Source organism: Colias philodice, chromosome 19 (genome assembly GCF_061535455.1).
Source record: "Colias philodice isolate Cphi_HAF_F1 chromosome 19, ilColPhil1 Martin Lab GWU primary, whole genome shotgun sequence".
Classification (NCBI taxonomy): domain Eukaryota; kingdom Metazoa; phylum Arthropoda; class Insecta; order Lepidoptera; family Pieridae; genus Colias; species Colias philodice.
Window position 1 is genome coordinate 829,790 of NC_143104.1, and position 23,038 is coordinate 852,827.

At 32.5% G+C, this 23,038-nt stretch overlaps 1 protein-coding gene across 1 annotated transcript in view; it reads right to left on the minus strand.

Annotated features, from left to right (window-relative positions):
* LOC149479704 (uncharacterized) overlaps window positions 1-18,730 on the minus strand; it is a 126,208-nt gene extending 107,478 nt beyond the window's left edge. Inside the window, exon 1 of the mRNA XM_089707631.1 lies at window positions 18,443-18,730. Coding sequence (XP_089563757.1) covers window positions 18,443-18,599 — 157 coding nt within the window. The 5' untranslated portion in view covers window positions 18,600-18,730. The remainder of the gene's footprint in view (window positions 1-18,442) is intronic.
* Window positions 18,731-23,038: the final 4,308 nt, after the last annotated feature.

Below are 23,038 nucleotides of genomic sequence, written 5' to 3' on the forward strand. Positions count from 1 at the left end.
TTCTCAAATATAACTTCTTTAAGTACGATAAAAATATTAACATCATAGATTTTGTAATAAACGATTAAAATAGATTTATATCGTGAATTTTAATAAGTATAAGTATTTAAAAAAAGTAAAACATAATCAGCTCTATATTATTTCTACGCTTTACCAATTAAATTATTTTATATAAAGCAGACACAGACAGACTCTTACAATTACCTAAAAAATAAAATTGTTATGTTTGATCTTTGTATGTGTAAAAAAATGTTTTACATATTAATTATAATATTGTTTATAAAAATAGGAGTAAGAAAAATTATATTTATTTTTTAAGCATTTACATTCATATCAAACAAATGCATTATCTTATATAATATAAAATTCTCGTGTCACAATGTTAGTCTGCATACTCCTCCGAAACGGGTGGACCAATTCTCATGAAATTTTCTGTGCATATCGGGTAAGTCTGAGAATCGGCCAACATCTATTTTTCATATGTACCACGGGCGAAGCCGGGGCGGACCGCTAGTAATTTATATTATCTATCGACACCTAGCCGTAAAAGTCTAACCTGTCAAAATTTAGTCAAAATCTAGGTCACAATAAGAACGTTTAGTTCATAATAAAAATTGTATCGAAGGCCTCTCGCGAGACGTGCGTGTGACCCAACCAGGTTACCAAGACCTGTCTACAGCCGTTAAAATGGAGTCACTATGTGTACTTAGTACGTGTTCCGGAGGGCAGGGAGGGTCTGGTAATATTGGTTGTGTAAATGGTGACTCAGTGTTGACTAAACGTGGATTTTCCTGTTACATTTTTATTTTTTGATGCATATCCTAAGTGCAACGTTAATATTGTAATTTGATTATTAGAACAGATGTGTTGATTTTCAAAGTTTGTTAATTAATCATGCATTTTTTATATGCTATAATTATGTTACATACAGATGGATGTGTTTGATGCATTAATTTGTTAACTTTATTTAATAATTTTTTAGTCTTTATTTTATGTGGTATTCGTGTGCATTCCTTCTTCTGTATTTTTTTTTCAAATAAATACTGCTTTGTTAGTAAACTCCTAAATAAAAAATTAATCAAATGTTTTGCCTCATAAATTAAAAATTTATCAAATCTTCGACCTTGGCCGAGTGCACACGGCATGTGAAGATTTTTAATTAACATTATCTTATAGCGGGTTATAGTCAAGTCTGAAGGATTTTGATAAAATCTCTACATATGAAACATTTTGTTCCGTTCCAACATTTTTGGATAATGTTTGCTTGCGTCAAGCGGAAATTTCGAGTTTTGTTGTGATTTTTTTTCCGACCCAAATATCGACCAATAGAATTGTACCATTCGACGTCACGTGGTACAACCTACATGGTATTATACTGATAATTTTTTGAAAATTTTCTCTGGTAGTTGACGTCAAACTGACAGGTTGAATTCAATTGTGAAATTATTGACCGACATTTGGGACGGAAAAATAATCCCCTAAATACCACACGAGCTTCAAAATTATCTGGCATTTCCCTCAAGGTTCCCTGCAAACAAATAAAGTCGTCAAGTTTTTCAGTAAAAATCCTAGTAACCTGAAAAACTTGACTCCTTCATTTGTTTGCAATGAACCTATCGGAAAATACCCGATAGTTTTGAAGCTCTTGTGGTATTATAAGTGATAATTTAACCGTTATTAGATAGAAGAACTGTTTTAATGCACTTGTGATTTTTAAGACATTATAAAACGAATTTAGAGTGCAAAAGATAGACAAATATAATTATAGTTATCATACCAATTATTTATTTCAGTATCCTTATCATAGTAGATACTATTTATCCAATATGAAGTAGTTAAAAAGCAGTAATAAATCGAATTTAATGTTTATATAATATCGATAAAAAGAAATCCAAAACTCTTAAGCTAAAATCTACCATATCACAGAGCGTACTATAGAAATAAATATGCAGTTGAAAAAATTAAACCCTTAACAACCTACATCTAATAATATTCCAGTCAGAAGGTTCCAGACCCTTAACGATTACAGGAGTTAATTTATTCAGTCTATATTTAGTCTAAGCGCCAGTATTATTTACAATTATTACTGAGTCACTCCTGTAAAAAACAAACAATTGCTTCTGATTGAGCAATTAGCATCTATTGAGTTTAGAAGTTAACATCGCTGATTGGTTTCGTATTAAATACAATAGAAACTGAACTACTGTAGATGATGTGTTCGGAAGAAAAAGAAAAGCGAGAAAGTGATATTGTATTTTATTCACATCTTAAATAATAGTTTCTTTTAACGGCAGTGTATAATGCCTTCTTGCATTATTCTTTATAGTATTGATAAATAAGTAGTTATGTGTTTTGTCTCTCTCAATAGTAATTGAATACTAGATTATTCAAAAAATAATGCATTTTTTAGTTTAAAATTCCGATAGATTGAACACTTTTATGTACGTAATAGCTCGAATAACAGATGAGAACATATTCGATACAACTTAGTATAAAAATTGATCTTCAGTAACTTTGCTTGTCCGTAAAAAGTTGACCTTCCTCCAACTCTCTCTTTCAGCTGAGTTCCATTGTAAGTGTCGCAAAACTATGACGTATTTAACATTGCTATAAGTAGAGACAGCGACCCACTACATGCGTATATATTATAAGCCCATGTACCCTTAACAACAAAGGGAACAGGGGCTAAATTCACTCAACTGGTAAATTTCCACATAATTATTCTACCCTTATGAGAAAATTACCAAAGGAGAACTAAAACCGTAACTCAAAGCTAGACAGCTCGACACTAATGATTTCATCTTAAAAGTGCCGAGTCATCGCATTACCTTTAGATTAATGTTAGTACTGTCCATCAAGGGACCCATAAACGCTTAGATGGCCCATTTACGGGTCATAAAACGGACATTATAGGTACCATTACTGCAGGACACACGTCCGATCCTAATCAATTATGAGAAATGGCCTGAAAATTTAGTACTTCAAAAGGAACATAAATCGTATGGGATGTTTGAAGATATGATAGACGTAATCTGGTTCAGCCGTAATTATCTTATGGAGGTGTTAATGTAATATATGATCATATTAGTAATTATAAGTTTATCAGATAGCTATCATGATAAATGCTATAGGTATAACAATTTAACAATTCTTCGTAAACTTTTACGTTACTGCCAAGAATTGATTTTATTCGCCATCTATCTAAACAACTTGTATACCTTTTGATTTTATTAGTTATCTATCTAGCCATATAACTAACAATTTGTATATAAAACAAACTATTAAGTACCAAATTCACTTGACAGCCTGGTCTGTTATCCATCCAAGCAGATAGCATCGAATCTCCGATCTGTGCCGACAATAAAACTTCAATAACGTCTACCACACCGTCTCTAATCGTAAACAGTGCGAAAATCTACATTGGCGTCATCACTTGAAGGTACAAGGTACAGACTGAGCGGGAAACTATTATATTTATCAGTGATAATGAGATGCTTAAATTACCGGGGTGCTGATGAAGTAATAGAAAAAAAAGACTTGTTTCATATTCGTTCCTTTTCAAAAAAATCGCCTTTACTATTAATATTTGTGCATAGTTATTAAGTTGACCACTGACGTTGACCAACACACAAATTTAAAACACGAGTTTTACGAGTATCAAAGTTATTCAAATTATCAAAACCATTTATTCCTTTTGCCACATCACTTCTGAAATTCTTATTCCAAAAATAACGTTAAGACGATGGTGTTAAAATCCATTTCGCTTTCGCTTATTACTTGCGTCATTTGTATGATGAATCATGGTGAATGAGTTCCTCCAAGGTCTCGAAGCAGACTCGAATGATTTCATTACATCGTAAGACGGGTTCAATCAGCTGGAAATCGCGATGGAGCATTTAGGTGATAATCTGGTTAGATCATTAGAAGAATCTATTTTAAGTGCGGTAATTGGTAAGTTTGAACTCATCAAATTGTGATTCAGTCGTATTCATCAAGTAATGGAAAAATGTATTATAGGAAAGAATAGTTAGATAGCTCAAAAGATCTCGCTATCAATATTGAATGATACAATTTAGCGCTAAATAGTTAATGATGAAAAGCAAAACGGAATCTAATGTATATATAGAAATAAATAAACATGAACTCAGGTCCTGATATGATATTCCGTTTCCATGCTAATAAACACTGCCCACACTCATTCAGATGGAAAATTTACGCAAACTGGACAGGCTGTTTTTTTTCGATAATATTTTGAAACTGCTTACGCAGTATTCAATATTCAATCTGACCTTCAAATTTGACAATACATATAAAAGTGGTCACGAACACGCTCCAGATTCAGAAATAATTCGCGTTTAAATACCTCTATTTATTTCAAAACGTTCGATAACAACGTAAAATCAAAGATGAAGTTTATCAAACGGTGTCGTTCATTGACTCTTTTTGCTCCACGTTTTTACGAATGAATACATATTTCTTTGACGATTCGTCTCTGCTTTTAAACATTTTTCGTTACAAAGTGAATAAAGATTTACTTTTGTATAAAAATCTCTGTAATTTATACTTATCACGTCTGCTTTGACTTTCAGGTTAAGCAAAGCGTAATGAAAGTGGGATCTTATTTCATAATGAGCGGCTTCACCTAATTAGGTTAGACTGGCCCTGAAGAATAAGTGGTTGAGAAAATTTTCTCCTTTTAGTCTTACAAAGTCTAGAAAAATTAAGGTAACATCGGAATAAAGTAAATTTACTCTGATATGCTCAGTCAGCTCAATTTTTCACAAACATTTTGAATATAAGCGTATTTTCGGAGAGAAATTTTTAAGACCACTACGTAGACTTGACAAAGTAAATATTCTAATTTATTTTAGGAACAACAGGCCATTTTTAAATGATTTTAATATTTAAGTGGCTCATTATTTGACGTTTCATTCGCACTTTATTGAGTAAAGACATATTGTAATTTTGAAATATTGGTTCTATTATATTCAATACTTTAAAGCTATGAAATATTTCCTTTGATCCAATTATTCCATCTCATTTCAATATGTTACACTTTCAAACCGTATAATCTAAAGAGCCAAAATCCCGAATCACTGAAGAAGTAACAGGCCGATTAGATAATGACATTGTTTAAGGTAAGTGACAAAATGACATTGAAATGTTCTTGACCCAAAAAGGTCTGAATTCGGGAGCGGTGACGCGTTAGAAGCACCAATTTGTGTTACGTCACTCTCACTTAAAGGTAAAGCTGTCAAGACGACTTTGCAATTCCCAAGCAAGCGACAGAAAATTTTAGACTTTTATTTCCCTATAAGTAGTAAAGCGCCAGCTTTGGGATTTCTTCTCAATTTTTGTCTATGTGACTGAAATAATGTAGCTTTCTAGTTTCTAGTTAAGTGTTTCAGTATATATAAAAAGATTTTCTCCCTTTTAAAATATACAGTTTTTCATAAGCAATTTACCATCGTGCTTCATATGCCCTCAATTTTGCACTTCCAATTTTTGAGTGACCTATTTGAAATGATAAAGATATCACAGAAACTTCTCAACAAAATGATTTCAATTACACTTAAACACTTCAAACGTGCTGTGACATTAGTCCTATTTGCACCTAAGGGACATTTGACAATAATGCAACACGGTAAGTAGCTACTAATGATCATAATGAGCATGCTGTAGTGTCATTTGCTGATTTGCAGCATCATTACCACAGCGCAGACTTGAACAGTGGAATAAACATTTAGATTCTAGAAATTATTTAGCTTTTAACTCAGTATTGATAGACTGTAATTGAGGAAACGGAAACTGTAACGACTAAATTGAATTTAGTATCAATAATATAGTTTAGTGTAGCTTCAATTAAATTGACGTTTGATTTAATATATTGTGCAATCAACAATCGCTTACTTATTATATAACTTTTTCTACTGGTGTATAACATTATCTATTACTTATTAGTTTAGCAAGAGACTTTGGTAAAAAACAAATTTTATTTTCATTACCTAAACGATTATTTTCTATTACCTCATCAGCATCATTTAAAACATTTCAAAGTTGTTATATAAGCCTACAATCAACACTTATACACATAATTTATAATATTGTTTTCTTAAGTTGTATCTAATGTCTAGAACAGCATGTAAGATAACAAGTGTAGACAATAGGGCTATTGTTTGTGTGGGAAATTTGTCGAAACCTAATGTTTTACAGTCTAGGCTTACTGGGTCATGGTACATGAATCATCTTTATTATGTTAATGTTTGTGAACTTTTGCCTTATTTTTGTGGGTTGTTTTCGGGTGAAGCATGATTTTGTTTTTGTTTTCATGGGGTTCTAGTTATCACAATATATTTTGGTAAATTATTATGTTAAACAGTGTCTCCTGATTAAAAGAAATGCAAAAAAAACTATAATAATATACGTATGATACATTTAATCAGCTGATTCAATTATAGAAACGAATTCAAAATTGTTTAAAGATTAGTGTATGATGCATGTTTCTGCAAAACAGTTTATTCAACATCTAAAATCGGACGATATTTAAAACATGTGTCATATTTTCTAGAAGGAATGAAACATCGCCGCATTTTCTATATTTCGTTAGATAAAAGTAATTTCATCTGGATTGTTAAATTTATTTAAAACTAGACTTATCCTGTGTCTTTGTTGACAATTAGAAATGAGATATTATGTGATCTAAATAGTTTTTGAATAATAATATGGATCTTTAAAAACTAGCATCGTCCTGAGGCTTAGTTGCCAATTTTTAATATGAGATAGGTGATCTAATCAGTATTATTTTGTAGTATTAAATGTACACTATACTGTCTCTTGCAGTTCGCGATTGACCTTGACCGAAATTTGGTCAGGTTTTTATATGTCATCTATAAGCAAAGATGACATATACTCAAGTGAGTCAAGTCTGCATAGTAAATAAACAGTCTCGCTATTTCAATGCCATTTAGACTAAGTAAAGTTTATACTTCTCAGATATACTTAAATATGTTTATGCCTATACAAATAAATAAATTGTCTTTATGTATGAAAAATAACAGTATCTAAATGTTAACTAACACTATATTCCAATCTTTTTTTTTATTTGATGTCAGTCTGATCGTCCGAGCTGGTTCTCTTGATGATAATCGATCACCACCGCCCTTGAACATTTGCAGCATTAAGGCCTCTGCAAAGGCGTTTTGTGCTTCGGGACGGGAGCAAAGGTATGGACTAGGAAGGGTAAGAGATTAAAAAGGTTAGGGATACCTTCAGTAACCTTTTCTCATTTACAAAGCGTCTGCTTTAACCAAACAGTCCAATGTTTTGTCAGTGAGACGTGACCTCGGCTGTTCAAACGATGATCTCATGATGCAAAAATACATTACATAATGTAGCGCCAACATAAAAATGGCGCGAATTTCTTTGGAAAGACGTCAGTGTTTGCTGTGTTGGTGCATCAATTTATTGAGGCTTTGTTTATATGCTAATATCTTAATCGTAATAATTCAAATCGCAATCTGATTTTAATAGTAATAATTCAAAAAAGCAATAATATGATTTAGGAAACATTTCTGCATGTTGCAGTTGAGATGTTTACTTTTATCTTTAGTGTGCAAAAAGATTTTATTAATTTCAATTTCAAAAATTGTTCGATCCCAAAAGACAGAAAAAGATACTTCTTGAAAAAGATACTTCGTTATAAATGGAAGATTTTAGGGACCTTATTTGTAGCCTTATAAATGAGTAGGTGGTTTTGTAACATAACAATAAAATCATGGAAAACAACTAAAAATTCCACAATATAAACACATATTATTCCGTTATTTTTAGAAACATAGGTTCAAGGGTTCTCGTAAAATGTTAATTTGCATTTAGTAAACGTCTTCAGATTGTATTCTGCGATAAGAAAGATCACGTTATCTGCAATTCTGCAGAAGTCGCAGAAAGATATGGTTAGGGAGCCAGGTGCAAATTTGGTTAACTATTTCCTCTCAAGAGATAATTCGTCAGACGCATGAGAGTATAGTATTATAAAGCCTCGTGAACGTCAGCTGGCGCTCGGTTGGGGGGGGGGGGGGGTGAGCGGTTGTAGCCTCCCACGCACATAGGAAAAAAAATACATTCATTCATTCATTTCCTCTCAGCTAAAAATTTGTCAAACTGTAGCTAACCCAATATCTCAACGAAAAAAAATAGTCAGCTGGTTACAACATGGTGTATTATACGTCAGCTGGTGTCTCGAACATGAAAGTTAAATTTAAAGAAAAATTTATTTTCCGTTATTTCCTCTCAAACAAAAATTTACCTGATGATAGCTTATATGTAACTGTGGATAAATATATATGTCAGCTGGCTGTATCTTGGTGGAAAAACCGTCAGCTGATACGGGAGGCTACAACTGCTCTTCCCCCCAACCGAGCTCCAGCTGACGTTCACGAGGCTTCATAATACTATACTTTGATGCATTTTACTAATTACCGCTTGAGAGGAACTTGGTCATAAAATCTGCTGCTGGCTCCCGGACCAATATATATTTTATTAAAATTCTGCTAAGTATTTCTATTTCACAATTTTCAATAAATTGAAAGATTACTGATGATTAATTTTAGATTCCTTATTGAACGAAAATAACATTACAAAATACTCAATCATATCTATTTGAAAATAATGTTAAAAAAATTTATGCAAAAAGTTTACAAAACCGTAAAATATAAAAAATATCATGATAAATAACACGATGTTCTAACTTCTTATTCCTAAACGTTACTTGTTTTCAGGAGACCATCTTTGTGTTTTAAATTAGTCCCATAGCGTATATTATGTAGTAATATATCTTCTCTTACAGGAGCAGGTGTGATAATGAAGATAACTTAGGAGTTTAATTCACCTTAACCCTTAACACGGCAAGCCCTGAAATAATGTACCCAGATATTTCAGAATTGGTTTTAGTGATAGTTATTGATTAAAAAATACTATAGTAGAGAAAAAAATAAAACAAATTTTCTGTAAGTAGGTTTTTCAGGATGTCCGTTAAAACGGCCTTTGCCAAGAACCCCGTCTTCATTGCTGTCTCAAAAAACGGACAACGCTGTCATACAGCTTATAAAATAAAAATGAAAAACAAAAATATTCACTTAATATAACACAATTGAAAACAATTTCAAGTAGCATTTTATTGTTTTATTGTATCACAGTATTTTCACTATCTATTATAACAAAAAAATCTTCAATTTTAACTAAATACCTAACAAATGATAATTGAGCCCTCTCGAGCTCAATCACACTATTTAGTTGTATGGAATGTTAAATAACATTTATTATTTCGTGTCAAGCAACCTTTTGTTTCATTTAATACAGATAATAATGGTTTTTCTAAATGTGAAGTGATATTTGGCTGATGATTAGGACATTTAGACGAAATGCATGTGGAGGTCGAGGAACTCCCGGTTTTATTGTAGACCCAACAGATTTAAGTGATCTTAGATTATATTCGTCATTTTGAACTTAATTAAAAATAATTCTACATATAATTAAAGACTCTAAAGCAAGAAAATCCCATAAAAGTGATATTTTATTAAAGTACGAATCATGGCAACGTCCGTTTCTTGGGACATGCCAAATGGTTCTTAGTTACCTGTATCTACGGCACTGTCCCAAAAAACGGACCAGCTATATTTCGAATATTTTGTCATAGAATTTTTTGAATATTTCATAATCTTTAGAGCAAAAACAACAGTTTATCTCACCTGAAAGTTAAATCAATAGAAATCAAACACGGAAACTATTTCATTAAAGCTATTATTGACCAGAAACACAAACCATCACTAATTCCGGGAATCCCTAAATTCAACAGTCACCTAGCACACGAATCAAATGTTCTCTATAATTGGCATGTAGGAGAAAAATAAAGAATTGTTATCGTACTTTCTCCAACGTAATCAATTTTCTAGATTTTTTGGAACGTTCAAGATTTACACGGCTATAAGTACATGAACTAAAAAAGTGACAGAAAAGCTTTAAGGGTTAATGCCCTGAATTATTACAATGGCGTCGTACATTAGGGGCTTACAAAGTGGCGTATGTAAGCTTTATAAAATTATGCGGAAAAAGGAATGCTCCTTACCGGTAACTAGAGATAAATTATAATAATGGCAACTTATGAAAGTGGCTAGCGTGATATATTATTTTAATTTAGATCAAATAATAGAAATGTTTGTTTGGGTTGTTTATTTTGTTATTCTTTTTAACACAATTGCGGTTTTTTTAAGGCTTTTTTTTACCGGCTAATATTGTAATAATTTATAATTGTAATTTGTAGTTTCAAAGTGTTTCCTTGAAATTTTTCTTCACAATCATTGCAATTGTATTTATTTATGTACATAGATAAACTCTTATCAAAAAAATTTTTTTTGTCAACGTTTTTCACAAGTCTCACAAAAATATATAAAATACAAATGAAAGTCATAATTAATAGATACAGTATCAATTACTTGCACAATCAACTGTAAGTATATTGATTTGCGACAGTCAATAACAAATACGTTGTCGAACATAACGGGTCAAAGCGAACGAAGCCCCCTCGTAAGGATATGAGCAACTCACTTCCTGGCCCGTGACTAACGCAACTATGCAAATCACGAATATTGTTCGTTAATTGAAATAATCGAAGTTTTTAGAAATTATATTTTTATGTGTAGTAGAAAAAAAGTATCTGAAGATTTGTTCTGGTTTTCAAAATTATTCACTGAATTAAAGAAGGAATATTCCAAATACTTCACAGCTTACCAATTTGATTACAATTTAATCGATCGTGTTAGTGTTAAAAATGTGTCAATTTTTACACACTTATACCTACCTATATTCAAGAATTCCTGTAATATGAAATATGTCGTTTTTTACATACTTACTTATACCTACGTTTAAAATTATTCCTGTAATTTCTACAAATATCTCTAAACAATATATTAATAGATCAACATAAAACGCGAACAATAAATAAGCCAATACTTTCAACCGTTATGTCTGTTTCCATTATCATCCGTCTAACGTCGCCCTTGGCCTCGACCTTTATCAGTCCCTTTCGTCAACCCTTTGTCTCCAGGATTTATGAAACTACATAATATATTCATGAAAAAGGGCTGTTGGATTTATTTGTGTTTAAAATTGAATTGTTGCGAAAATATGTTTTGCGCTAGGGTAATAAAGTAATAATAATAAGTGATTTGTATTCAGTGATTAAAAAAACATCATAAATGTAGTTTCATAAATGTTCCGAACATACATTCCGTATAATTTTGCTTACGTTAAAAAGTAACCAGTCGGACTCAAAATCCCACCAATCGAAAGTAGACTTCATTCGTATTAGTTCATGAATCATAATGTTACACACATAAAGGTAATTTGGCAATTATATTATCCCTTTAGGTATGGAATATCGAAAACACAATATTCTGTAAAATAGATAGTACTAGGTACCTGACTCACCTGAGTCACCTCGTAAAAGAAATCGTTGACAATCTTAATAATAACGCAAATTTTAATCAATTTTTATATAATAATAATTTTTCGTGAAATTCTTAGTGTAACGGAAACACGGTAGATGGCAGATAGCGACGCGACGATGTTAATTGCGATACTTTCTGTTACGGCCGGCGGACTCAATGCAAAATAGGACATCATTCTCTTTGATTTTATCTGCGGAATCTGTACTAAACTATAGTCTGTGGCTAGAAGATATTTTTAAAGGTTCTTTTTCATTTAGGATCTTGTTTAAACTGGTTTATTGTATCCTAATAATATTATAAATGCAAAAGTTTGTGAGGATGGATGTGCATGTGTATGTGTATGTTTGTGACTGTTTCACGACAAAACTACTGAACATTACAATGAAATTAAGCTCACATATAGAGGGTAACTTGGATTAACACATAGGATAGGTTATATCCCGGAAATCCCATGGGAACGGGAACTATGTGGGTTTTTCTTTGAAAACGCGGCGGGCGAAGCCGCGCGCGGAAAGATAGTTGTTTATATGGTAACAATAGAAGGTATGTATTTTTTTGCATCAGGAAGCCCGGGATTTAAATTAGGTTATGATTAGGTTACAAAGAAGTTTGATCACTTTCCCGTAAAATTATCAAATGTCTACTTATTACAATGGTATTGTTGTGTGTTTGTGTGTGTTGGAATAAATGGTTTCTTTCTTGCAGACAGATATTTCTAAATTGGAAAATGCATTTTAATAACGTTTATTTTTAAATTGCAAACTTAGTCGCGGAACCACAATCTTTGAAAATAAAGTGAGACAAGAGAATACATTGTATTTAACGATCTTCAAATGAACATGTCACATAAATCTTGTAAGATTTATTTCTTCCGTCAAGTCTTGAAAAACGTTGTGTTTGGGTGAACAAATTTTGATAGAACTTATAATAAAAGCCTTAAAATAGGGGTAAGATTTGATGGAAATTTATTGGAGCATAAACAATTTATTTATAACGTAGTAAATCTTTTCTGTGTCTTGTGTTAAATTGTATTTAAAATTGGTAATATATAATCAAAACTAGAAAAAATATCATCAAAACAATTTAATTATTGTTATGATTGCTCATTGTATCATTGATGTAGGAAAAAGAAAATTCCCTTTTAATTCTTTGGCATGTTATTATAATATACTAGCGGTCCGCCCCGGCTTCGCCCGTGGTACATATTTATGTTTTCTCTACATAAAAACCATCCTGGTACTTCAAGGAATATAATAAAAAAAGAATTATCGAAATCGGTCCACCCGTTCTCGAGTTATGCGCTTACCAACACATTTTGCGATTCATTTTTATATATAAGACTAGCGGTCCGCCCCGGCTTCGCCCGTGGTACATATGAAAAATAGATGTTGGCCGATTCTCAGACTTACCCGATATACACAGAAAATTTCATGAGAATCGGTCCACCCGTTTCGGAGGAGTATGCAGACTAGGGTTGTTGAGGATTCCTCTTCCGCTTCCTCATAATGCGGAAGTTCCGCAATATTTTGGGTTCCTCTACCGTTACCGCATCCTCAAAAATGAAAATGAAAAAATCCTCTTCCGCTATCGCTTCCTCAAAATTTAGAGGAAATTTATGAGGATGCTGATCCGATCGGGCGGCGAATTTACAAAGGCTATTTAAACTATGTATTTGAGTTACGAGTCGGATGTCGGTATGTCGTCTACTAACGAACAAGAGTAGAGTCTTACCGCCATATTTATATCTGCGCCTAACACTTATCTCTAAACATAATAATATAACATTTTCTCTCATACTCAGAAGAAACATATTTTACCAAATAATGTTTGTGAAAAGTCATTTTAAATTAAAAAAACAAACAAGTTGTTTAAGCTTACATACCTAATAATATCTACCAGTTAGTTTTTTTTGTGGAAATCGCCTAATGTCGCTTCTGGCACTGATATAGATTAGGTTTTTTCTGTGGGTTTTTTCGAGTAATATGCATAAACAAAAGCTCATCTGAGTCCGGCTCGTGACTCAAATAGTATAGTACTTACAGGCTTTGTAAATTCGCGATCGGGCGAGCTAACCTCCCCTATAACCTTAAACATCAATATGTAGAGACAGGAGAATGGCTTTTGTTTTTATTTTTAATTTTAAAAGTTTCCTCTTCCGCTTCCTCATCCGCATCCTCTTCCTCAAAAAATATCCTCTTCCTCATCCGCATCCTCTAAATTTGTGTGTGAAAATTCCTCTTCCTCCTCCTCTTCCTCATAATCACTTCCTCAACAACCCAAATGCAGACTAACATTGTGACACGAGAATTTTATATATATAAGATGATGTTACATATGTATTTTGTAAAATTGTAAAACTGGCATGATTTAAAAGAGCAACTATGGAGTTTCTTGCCGGTTCTTCTCCGTAGATACTGCTTTCCGAATCGGTAGTAAATTTTAAAATATGTAATGACGTTTCAAAAGTCCTTCTATAAGAAGTCTAATTGAATAAATAAATGTTTGAGTTTGAATTTTAAAAATGTTATCCAACCACATATAAAATCCACTATCAAAAACAATATTCAATTGATACATCATTCTAGAATATTGTCTAGGCTTAGCCTAAATCAGCAGGCACGTGCTTAGCCGTCTCGCCGGCGACCTACCTTGTGCGGCTTCTAATTTACGTCAAGGGTATAGCGAATTTACCCTTAGAAATACTAACGTCATTTACTTGTTATAAGGGCGCGTTCCCACCGTGTCGTGACGACAGATAATCGTGTAGTTTTAAGTGTCGTGGCTTATATGTTTAAATGGAGGTGTTCACATTTAGAACGACACAATTTACTGTCGTCTACGACAGTTTTTGCAGTGACGACACTTTGTCGTGACAGTGGGAACGGCAAGCACGACAGTCGTAAAACGATAAAAAATCGTGGACGGCAACTCTATAACGTCCATTGAACTCAGGAGAGTAAACGCACTAGTAATCACCAAGCGAACGCAGAGGCGACTAGATTTGTAGCTTGCTGATGATGTGTAAACGACAAAGCGACTCCCAGGAAACGATAAAATGTGGTCGCGATCCAATGGGAACAGCTAGATACGACAGTCGCTAAACGATAAAAAATGTTGACGACAAACAATCGTTATAATGGGAACAGGTAGAGACGACAGTTGTCGAACGATAAATTAGTCGTTACGACATAGTGGGAACGCGCCCTAATAATTCAGTTTTAATATACAGGGTGTCCCACTATTGGTATACTAAGCGCGAACGGACTTGTAGTTTTGCATACACTGATCACGTAAAATTACCTAAACAACAAAATTACGTCAAAAATGTTTTGCTAAATTTTTCCTGAAATTCTATGTTTTCTTCTCTAGCTTCGCGCAGCCGGCATTTACCGCTTCTCTATAATGTGAGCATTTTGTCTATGAAAACATAATCTTAAACAATAGCTCACGTGCTGGTGGCAAAGTTGGGCGGATTGCTTGTTATGGGTGTTCACATATAGTTTTAAGAATTCATCTATTTGAAAAAAAAATGCATCTGGAATCTTATAAGTATTTTTTACGTACTCAGCGTATGCAAAACTATAACCTCCTTTGAGCTTAGTATACCAACAGTGGGACACCCTGTATATACAATTTGTAGCTATTTGAAATTTTTAAGTTCTATTAAAATTCGGCTAAACTTGTCATTTTAAATAAGCCTACAAAAAAGCGATTTAGGTTTGTAAATAAGGATTTTTTTATTAAAGTACCTTGTACCTATGTCGTAATTTGATCTTCTTTTTGATTTGACTCTACATCCATTTTTTTATTATTGGAAGAATGAGACATGATAATTTATTTTGTAATCATTATTTGCCTGTTTTATTCTCTATATATAATACAAGTATTAAGAGTATACAATAATTTATATTTGAATATTGAGCGTGATAATAATATGTCCCCGGTCGTGTCTGTTGTCTGTGCAATTGGACTATAAAGAGTAAGTATTTCTTTATTCTTTCTTTTCATTAACATTTGAAGTATTAAGAACTAAATTTAATTTAATATTATGCTATGTAAACTTGAATATAACACTTAGTTTCCATACGAGTGTGTAAGCAATGACCGTAATACATTTTTTGTCACGTATCCGCAGTGAAGCGGTAAGAGAACTAATAATCTATTTCTTCACTAAACGTGTTAACGTTTTTGCAAAATATTTGTATCGATTAATTGTAGTACAGTATGAAAAATACTTTCTTGTCACTGTTTTGATCACAGATCGTGGTTTTGATTATAAGTAAATTTTATATTACCGGTAATAAAACATATTTAAATTAGTGTTACTACTTTTGTACTGAATTCGCCACGCTTTATTCTTTACTATCTGCGCACCGCGGTTTCACCCGCGTGGCTCCGCTCCTGTTGGTCTAGACTCTAGCGGGATGATAAATAGCCTATAGCCTTCTTTGATGAATGAACTATCTGACACAGAAAGAATTTTTCAAATCGGACCAGTAGTTCCTGAGATTAACGCAAACTCTTCAGCTTTGTAATATTAGTATAGGTAAGTAGATGAAACCTAAAATTTTTGTACTTCGCGATGGACAAAATATAATTTGTTATTTAATTTAAGTCTTTATAATATAAGTTACTCGTGTATTTTCATTTTAAATTCCACTTTTTTGATATAGGAAAAACAAAGTATTTTTTGCTCTACAAATTCAAATGAAGTCCTCTCTCTATTTAAACCACTTTGAAAAAATAGTGTTTTTTCAAAGTGGTTTAAAAATTATAGTTTTCACGAAAGTTTTCAATCGATTTTACGTCCTTCGCGTGTTTCTAATAGCCTGTAAAATATGAGTAACGACTTATTTTGGGACATTTAAATATTTAATAGATTATAGCAAGTCATTTAATATTATTTGAAACTCTTTTCGCGGATTATTCTTGGCTAGACAAAAATAAAAATAATAAACCGTTATTGATATACGAATTGTATTTTTCAATTGATATTGGACACAAAATTAATGTACCTATTCTAAATTAGATCCCATAGTCTTATATTTATAAACATATTTTTTGGGAGTTGTGCAAAAATAACTTTCACCTCTATCATAAACAGATGACATCATCTAGATATGTTATCTGTTATCAACTGCATTGATAAGCTATCAACTAATCTTGCAATATAAACCCCAATATAACTAAGAATCGTTGACATAATATTATATTTTGCGTCCTTGTTCAAATGTATAGTTTTAAAGTATGTTTTCTAAAACTAGGAAAATACAGAATTTAAAGAGTCGGCATTCCTTCGTATAAATGTTAAAAATAAGCTTCCGTTTTTTCAATTTTAATTGTGATTTAACCAAACAAGAGTTAAAATTGTAGATAATATCGGAATAATAAATATTTTGCTTTAAAATAACTGTAGGTACGTGATTAATTATTTATTATAATATATTTTTAAAAAGCCTAAAAGTTTGTTCGCTTGAACGCTCCTAATCTCAGGAACCACGCATCTGATTTTAATAATTATTTCACAGTTAGATAGTCCATTTATCGAGGAAGGCTATAGGCTATATATCATCACGCTAAGACCAATAGATCGGAGCAATGCGGGTAAAATCGCGGGGTACAGCTGGTTAATATAGATAATGTTAAAAGCCTCCGTGAAATAATATCCACGAAACAATCAGTTATACTTCATGCCTTTTTATTATAAAATTAATTTGTAGCGGACATAATGTGAGAAGAAAATACTAAACCTAATTTTATAGCATTGGCGTGAAATTTATGCGTTTAGTTATAAGTGGTAATATAATAATTTGTTGCCGTAGGTCAGTAGTGGACATCTTAAATTAATATCTGTATCAAGATTTTGTTATTTTAATTTTTATGATGTTTTATGTTGTATTTATTTAAAAACTCAGAAATACCTAATTGAAATCTAATTTATGATTTTCATTTCTCAACTTCGTAAAAAGTTTATCTAAACTAATTACATTAGGCAAATAATTTATAACTTTAAACAATTTAGTGTACATGACCGACGGTCTCGAAAATAAGATGAAAATATAAACCGAAAAATATATCTTTTTATAAAACTGTATATTTATACTGTTTTTAAACTTTTATTTTTTAAATACAGCCTAAGATGTAATCGTTATGAATTAATAATTGCAAATAGTTACGTATTCTAAACAAAAACTTATAACTGTTAACCGGAAGTCCCCAAAATAGGCGCAATTGTTTTGACGCATTTCCGCATTAATGTTTATTGACAAACAATATAATATAACTTGTACTTTCACTTTTGGTTCAATAATAAAACGTAATAATATATTATCTATTTTTAACATTTCATTTACAATAAATTTCAGTTTTAAATACTTAATCTACGACAAATATTTAAAATAGAAACGTCAAACTTCATTGACTCTACCAAAAAACACAAAATAATGACTCTACATTAAAAAGCCGGTGCTCCATATTTTTTCGTACAAGCCTTTTTGGATTACGAAAACACCTTTTCCGAAATGTATCCCTACATATGAATTAGAAAATAACAAAACCGACTCGTTAACAATGCAAATCATCTAATATAGAGCAATAGTTAACTATGTCACACCACAAATCGTCCGACGCAGAATCGTAATTTTTTCCATTATCCAATTTGTGCATCAATCCCTTGCAAGGTTTCATCTCCATACAAATTACACGTGTCCTTAATAAGCAGGTGATATTTATCCACTAATATGATTGTACTCCAATTGCTTCAATTAGATAACTGGCTTAGAAAAACTCCAGACGTCACGGATGACGTAACGAAAAAAGTGGACGCACTGGCCCGCAAAAATAATCTAATCGCGACATTCTTCCAGATAAAGAATATTCGTCCGAGACTTGGTAAATGTCGACTTTCACACGCGCCGCCGGCCGGCTTTTCGTCTTACCTTTGACGAGGCGCTGCAGGATAATCTCCTTATCCTCTTGAGTGTGAGGCTCGCCGATGACGGCTAGCAGATAGCATCCCGTGAGAGGACTCGGGGGGGGCACGGAGGCCGAGACCTCCGTTCCCAGAGACAAGGACCTATCCTCGTCGTGGTCCATCGCCGACGGCGGCGCCGGCCCGAATGCCGACGGATCGCCCAGGAGAAAGCGCGCTGCGACCGCTCTGGACGAGAACTCCGCACAGAATGACTCTGGAAGCCGAGGCAGCTAGCCGCTTGCGCGCGCAAACATCGATACGCGGTGCGCCGTGCGCGCGACGCAGACGCGCCGGCGACAGAACCAACCCTCGCGCTTTCTCTCTCGCCTCGCGCCTTGCTTTCCCCGCGCGCCAGACAGGGACGGCACTTTAGGGCGGACTCAGAAGAGCCTTAAGGTTGATCGACACACGTGATCTGCATTGCGTCGAAACAGCCCGGCAGAGTCCTCGCTCAGCTGTTCTGCTCGATCGATAATGTAATCCTAATTGCTCCGTTAGCAGATTCTTCATCCGATATAAACATCCATTATGTTATTGAATACATCCTTAAAGGACACGAGATTGCCACATGCGCAGACTTGAAGGTCATCGTATTGACATTTCACTGTCACTCCCCTCTCTTAGGTATTATTGCCTTCCTTTTCGTCCTGGGGCATCCATTACATGGATTCAGCATTTAAATGTTACGAATAAAACGGTCACATGAAACCTGAACCACTTTCTCTCTTAGCAAAGATAATAATAATTATACATTTTTTATTCTCACGCGATCTAATTAACCCTTAAAGCTTTTCTGTCACTTTTTTAGTACATGTACTTATTACCGTGTAAATCTTGAACGTTCCAAAAAATCTAGAAAATTGACTACGTTGGAGAAAGTACGTTAACAATCCTTTATTTTTCTCCTACATGCCAATTATAGAGAACATTTCATTCGTGTGCTAGGTGACTGTTGAATTTAGGTATTCCCGGAATTAGTGATGGTTTGTGTTTCTGGTCAATAATAGCTTTAATGAAATAGTTTCCATGTTTGATTGCTATTGATTTAACTTTCAGGTGAGATAAACTGTTGTTTTTGCTCTAAAGATTATGAAATATTCAAATAATTCTATGACAAAATATTCGAAATATAGCTGGTCCGTTTTTTGGGACAGTGCCGTAGATACAGGTAACTAAGAACCCATTGGCATGTCCCAAGAAACGGACGTTGCCATGATTCGTACTTAAATAAAATATCACTTTTATGGGATTTTCTTGCTTTACAGTCTTTAATTATATGTAGAATTATGTTTAATTAAGTTCAAAATTACGAATATAATCTAAGACCAGTTAAATCTGTTGGGTCTACAATAGAACCGGGAGTTCCTCGACCTCCATATGCATTTCGTCTAAATGTCCTAATCATCGGCCAAATATCACTTCACATTTTAGAAAAACCATTATTATTTGTATTAAATGAAACCAAAGGTTGCTTGACACGAAATAATAAATGTTATTTAACTTTCCACACAACTAAATAGTGTGACTGAGCTCGAGATGGCTCAATTATCATTTGTTAGGTATTTAGATAAAATTGAAGAATTTTTTGTTATAATAGATAGTGAAAATACTGTGATACAATAAAACAATAAAATGCTACTTGAAATTGTTTTCAATTGTGTTATATTAAGTGAATTTTATTTTTTTTCATTCTTATTTTATAAGCTGTATGACAGCGTTGTCCGTTTTTTGAGACAGCAATGAAGACGGGGTTCTTGGCAAAGGCCGTTTTAACGGACATCCTGAAAAACCTACTTACAGAATTTTTTTTATATTTTTTTCTCTACTATAGTATTTTTTAATCAATAACTATCACTAAAATCAATTCAGGTCATATCTGGGTACATTATTTCAGGGCTTGCCGTGTTAAGGGTTAAGTGAAAAATCAGGCAAATAGAATGGTGGCGAAGTAGCAGTTTCGACTATCACAAAAATTATGCTATTGTTATTAAGAAAATTTCAAAAGTCAGCGTACATCATCATATTATCTTATACATTCTTATAAAATGAATCGCAAAATGTGTTGGTAAGCGCATAACTCGAGAACGGCTGAACCGATTTCGATAATTCTTTTTTTATTATATTCCTTGAAGTACGAGGATGGTTTTTATGTAGAGAAAACGTAAATATGTACCACGGGCGAAGCCGGGGCGGACCGCTAGTAAAATAAATATTCTAAAACTAGTTTCAACCCATTATATTGGTATAAACATATTATCTGCTTACACAGTGGCCTACAAAGAAATAATCTGGATATTGTAATCTATATGTATGTCAAATTAAGATAAATAGAGCTTCTGAAGTAAACTGGAAAGACCAACAATCTCAATCTTCCACACAAACTTGGATAAATACTAATTAGCAGAATAGGCTAAAACTTTAGGCAATTTGTTGAAAGCAATATTTAGATCAACATTGTTAATTATTGTTTGTTAAGTATATTACAATTTTGTAGATTGAATTAATTAAAATTTTCTTTATTCTCAATGTTATTTTATTCTTTTAAAATTTTCGAATAGAGAGAAGATAAAAATAGAGACTTTTATTACATCGTCTCAAACTTTTTGGTCTGTGTAGCGCATGTCGCGTGTATCGCGGCTGCCGTCACGCGACATGCGCTACACAAAGCAGTGTTCGGAACCGTTCGAACAGTTTCACTTTTACCGTGGTTTCATAAAACCACACAACATTTTTTTATAACTCTATGTTAATATAATTCTTCGTTTCGAATAGTATTTGTGTAAATAATTTTTATTGTGTCTCTACTTTGAGTTATCATTGCAATTAAATATAAATCTTATTTTTCTCAATTCATAGCGGTTCTTTCTTCGTGTTGTCTTTATTTGTTTTTCATAAATTTCACAAATTCGTATACTAATCTAACATCACACAAGTCTAAAATAATATAAATCACTAAACTTGAACCAAAGAATCGTTAGGATGTCGTTGAAAGTCAGTCCCGTGGCTAAATATCTGAGATATCCTGAATTGCATCCGTTTTCAGCACCCAAACACTAATATATAATATAATTTCTTTTAACTGTGTGTGTGTTTGAGTTAAGGCTTTTTTATGTGTGTGTGCTATTATTATGAATAAATCAATGTAATAAGGGCTGATTTTCCAATCCTTGGATAAAATTTATACGTCGAATAATGTGTAAAATTACCATTTTAAAAACGTATTCTTGCCCGTATTTGACAGTTTACGTGACATTTTAATATTATCGTGTAATACTTTATTGGACGGATAAGTTTTATCCAAGCTTTGAAAAATCGGCCCTTAATGTAATAAATGTGTACGTGTTCTTAGTTTTATTTTGTGTGAATTATTTTATATTTATGAGTATAATATGTGAATTACGGTATATTTGAATAGATAACATAGAGCAACAAAAACCTTAAGTTATTTGTTGCTTTATCTTTTAAACCAACATAAAATAAGTTCATTTACATGTGATATAATATGTATAACAATTATATCCATTGTTTTTACTAGGAAGAGAATGTAACGAATTTTTTTTATTTTTACAAAATGCTCTACCCTACTAAAAGACGTAGAGTAGAGCATTTAGTTAAATTAAAAAAATTTGACTGGTTAAACATGTAATAAAAAGAAAAAAAAAGAAATGTAATTTAATTCAAATAGGTTACAAACAATTATTACACACCACATAATGATTGCCTATTTTCTTTACGAAAAGGCGCCTTCTCTGAAATATGTACAATGTACATACAGTCGTAGTACATATGACATCATGTATATCTACATTATATTATATTATCTCTACATTATATTATATTGTTAACAATTAATTAGAAATTAACATGAGTAGCACTTATATTGAACAAGTTTATAGATAACAAGATAATACACATTTATCAGTACACTGGCATTATAAACTGAATCATCAGTTCATATTTGTGCATACATACTAACTACAGGATTTATACCATAATCTGACGCTGGTCAAGTTCGGGTTGGTATGTCACATGCCGTGTTGTCCTTACAGATTGTGAAGTTGCAGTTTTTAAATGATTAATGAACAGCTGATGTTGGGTAAGTTTTTATAAGGTTTTTCATTCAAAGCCTATTTTTTAGCCTTTGTGTGTAAGGGTGTATTTAGTTTTATTTTCGTAAGTATATGTAAGAGCCACTGTGTTATTTATATCTATGAGTGTTTACGTGCATTTTTTTATATTTAAACAATAATTATAGGTACTCTAACCACTTTAGAGTTACCTACAATATGTTAAAACTTATATTTGCGAAATATAAGAATAAGAATGAATAAGAATTTTTGGCATAATATTCTCAAAGGGTCGACCCTTACCACTTAACTTTACTGTTCATAAATTGAACTTAAAATCGAAGGGCTCTATAAAAATATACTCAGTCATCTCAAAACTTGTTAAGAAATGAAATAAAAAACCGTTTCTTGCCCAGTCTTAGAAAATTAGCGAAAGTTTCATCTGAGTGATTATTTTTTACTTTTCTTTAGATATTAATTTGGTAGAGCCTTTT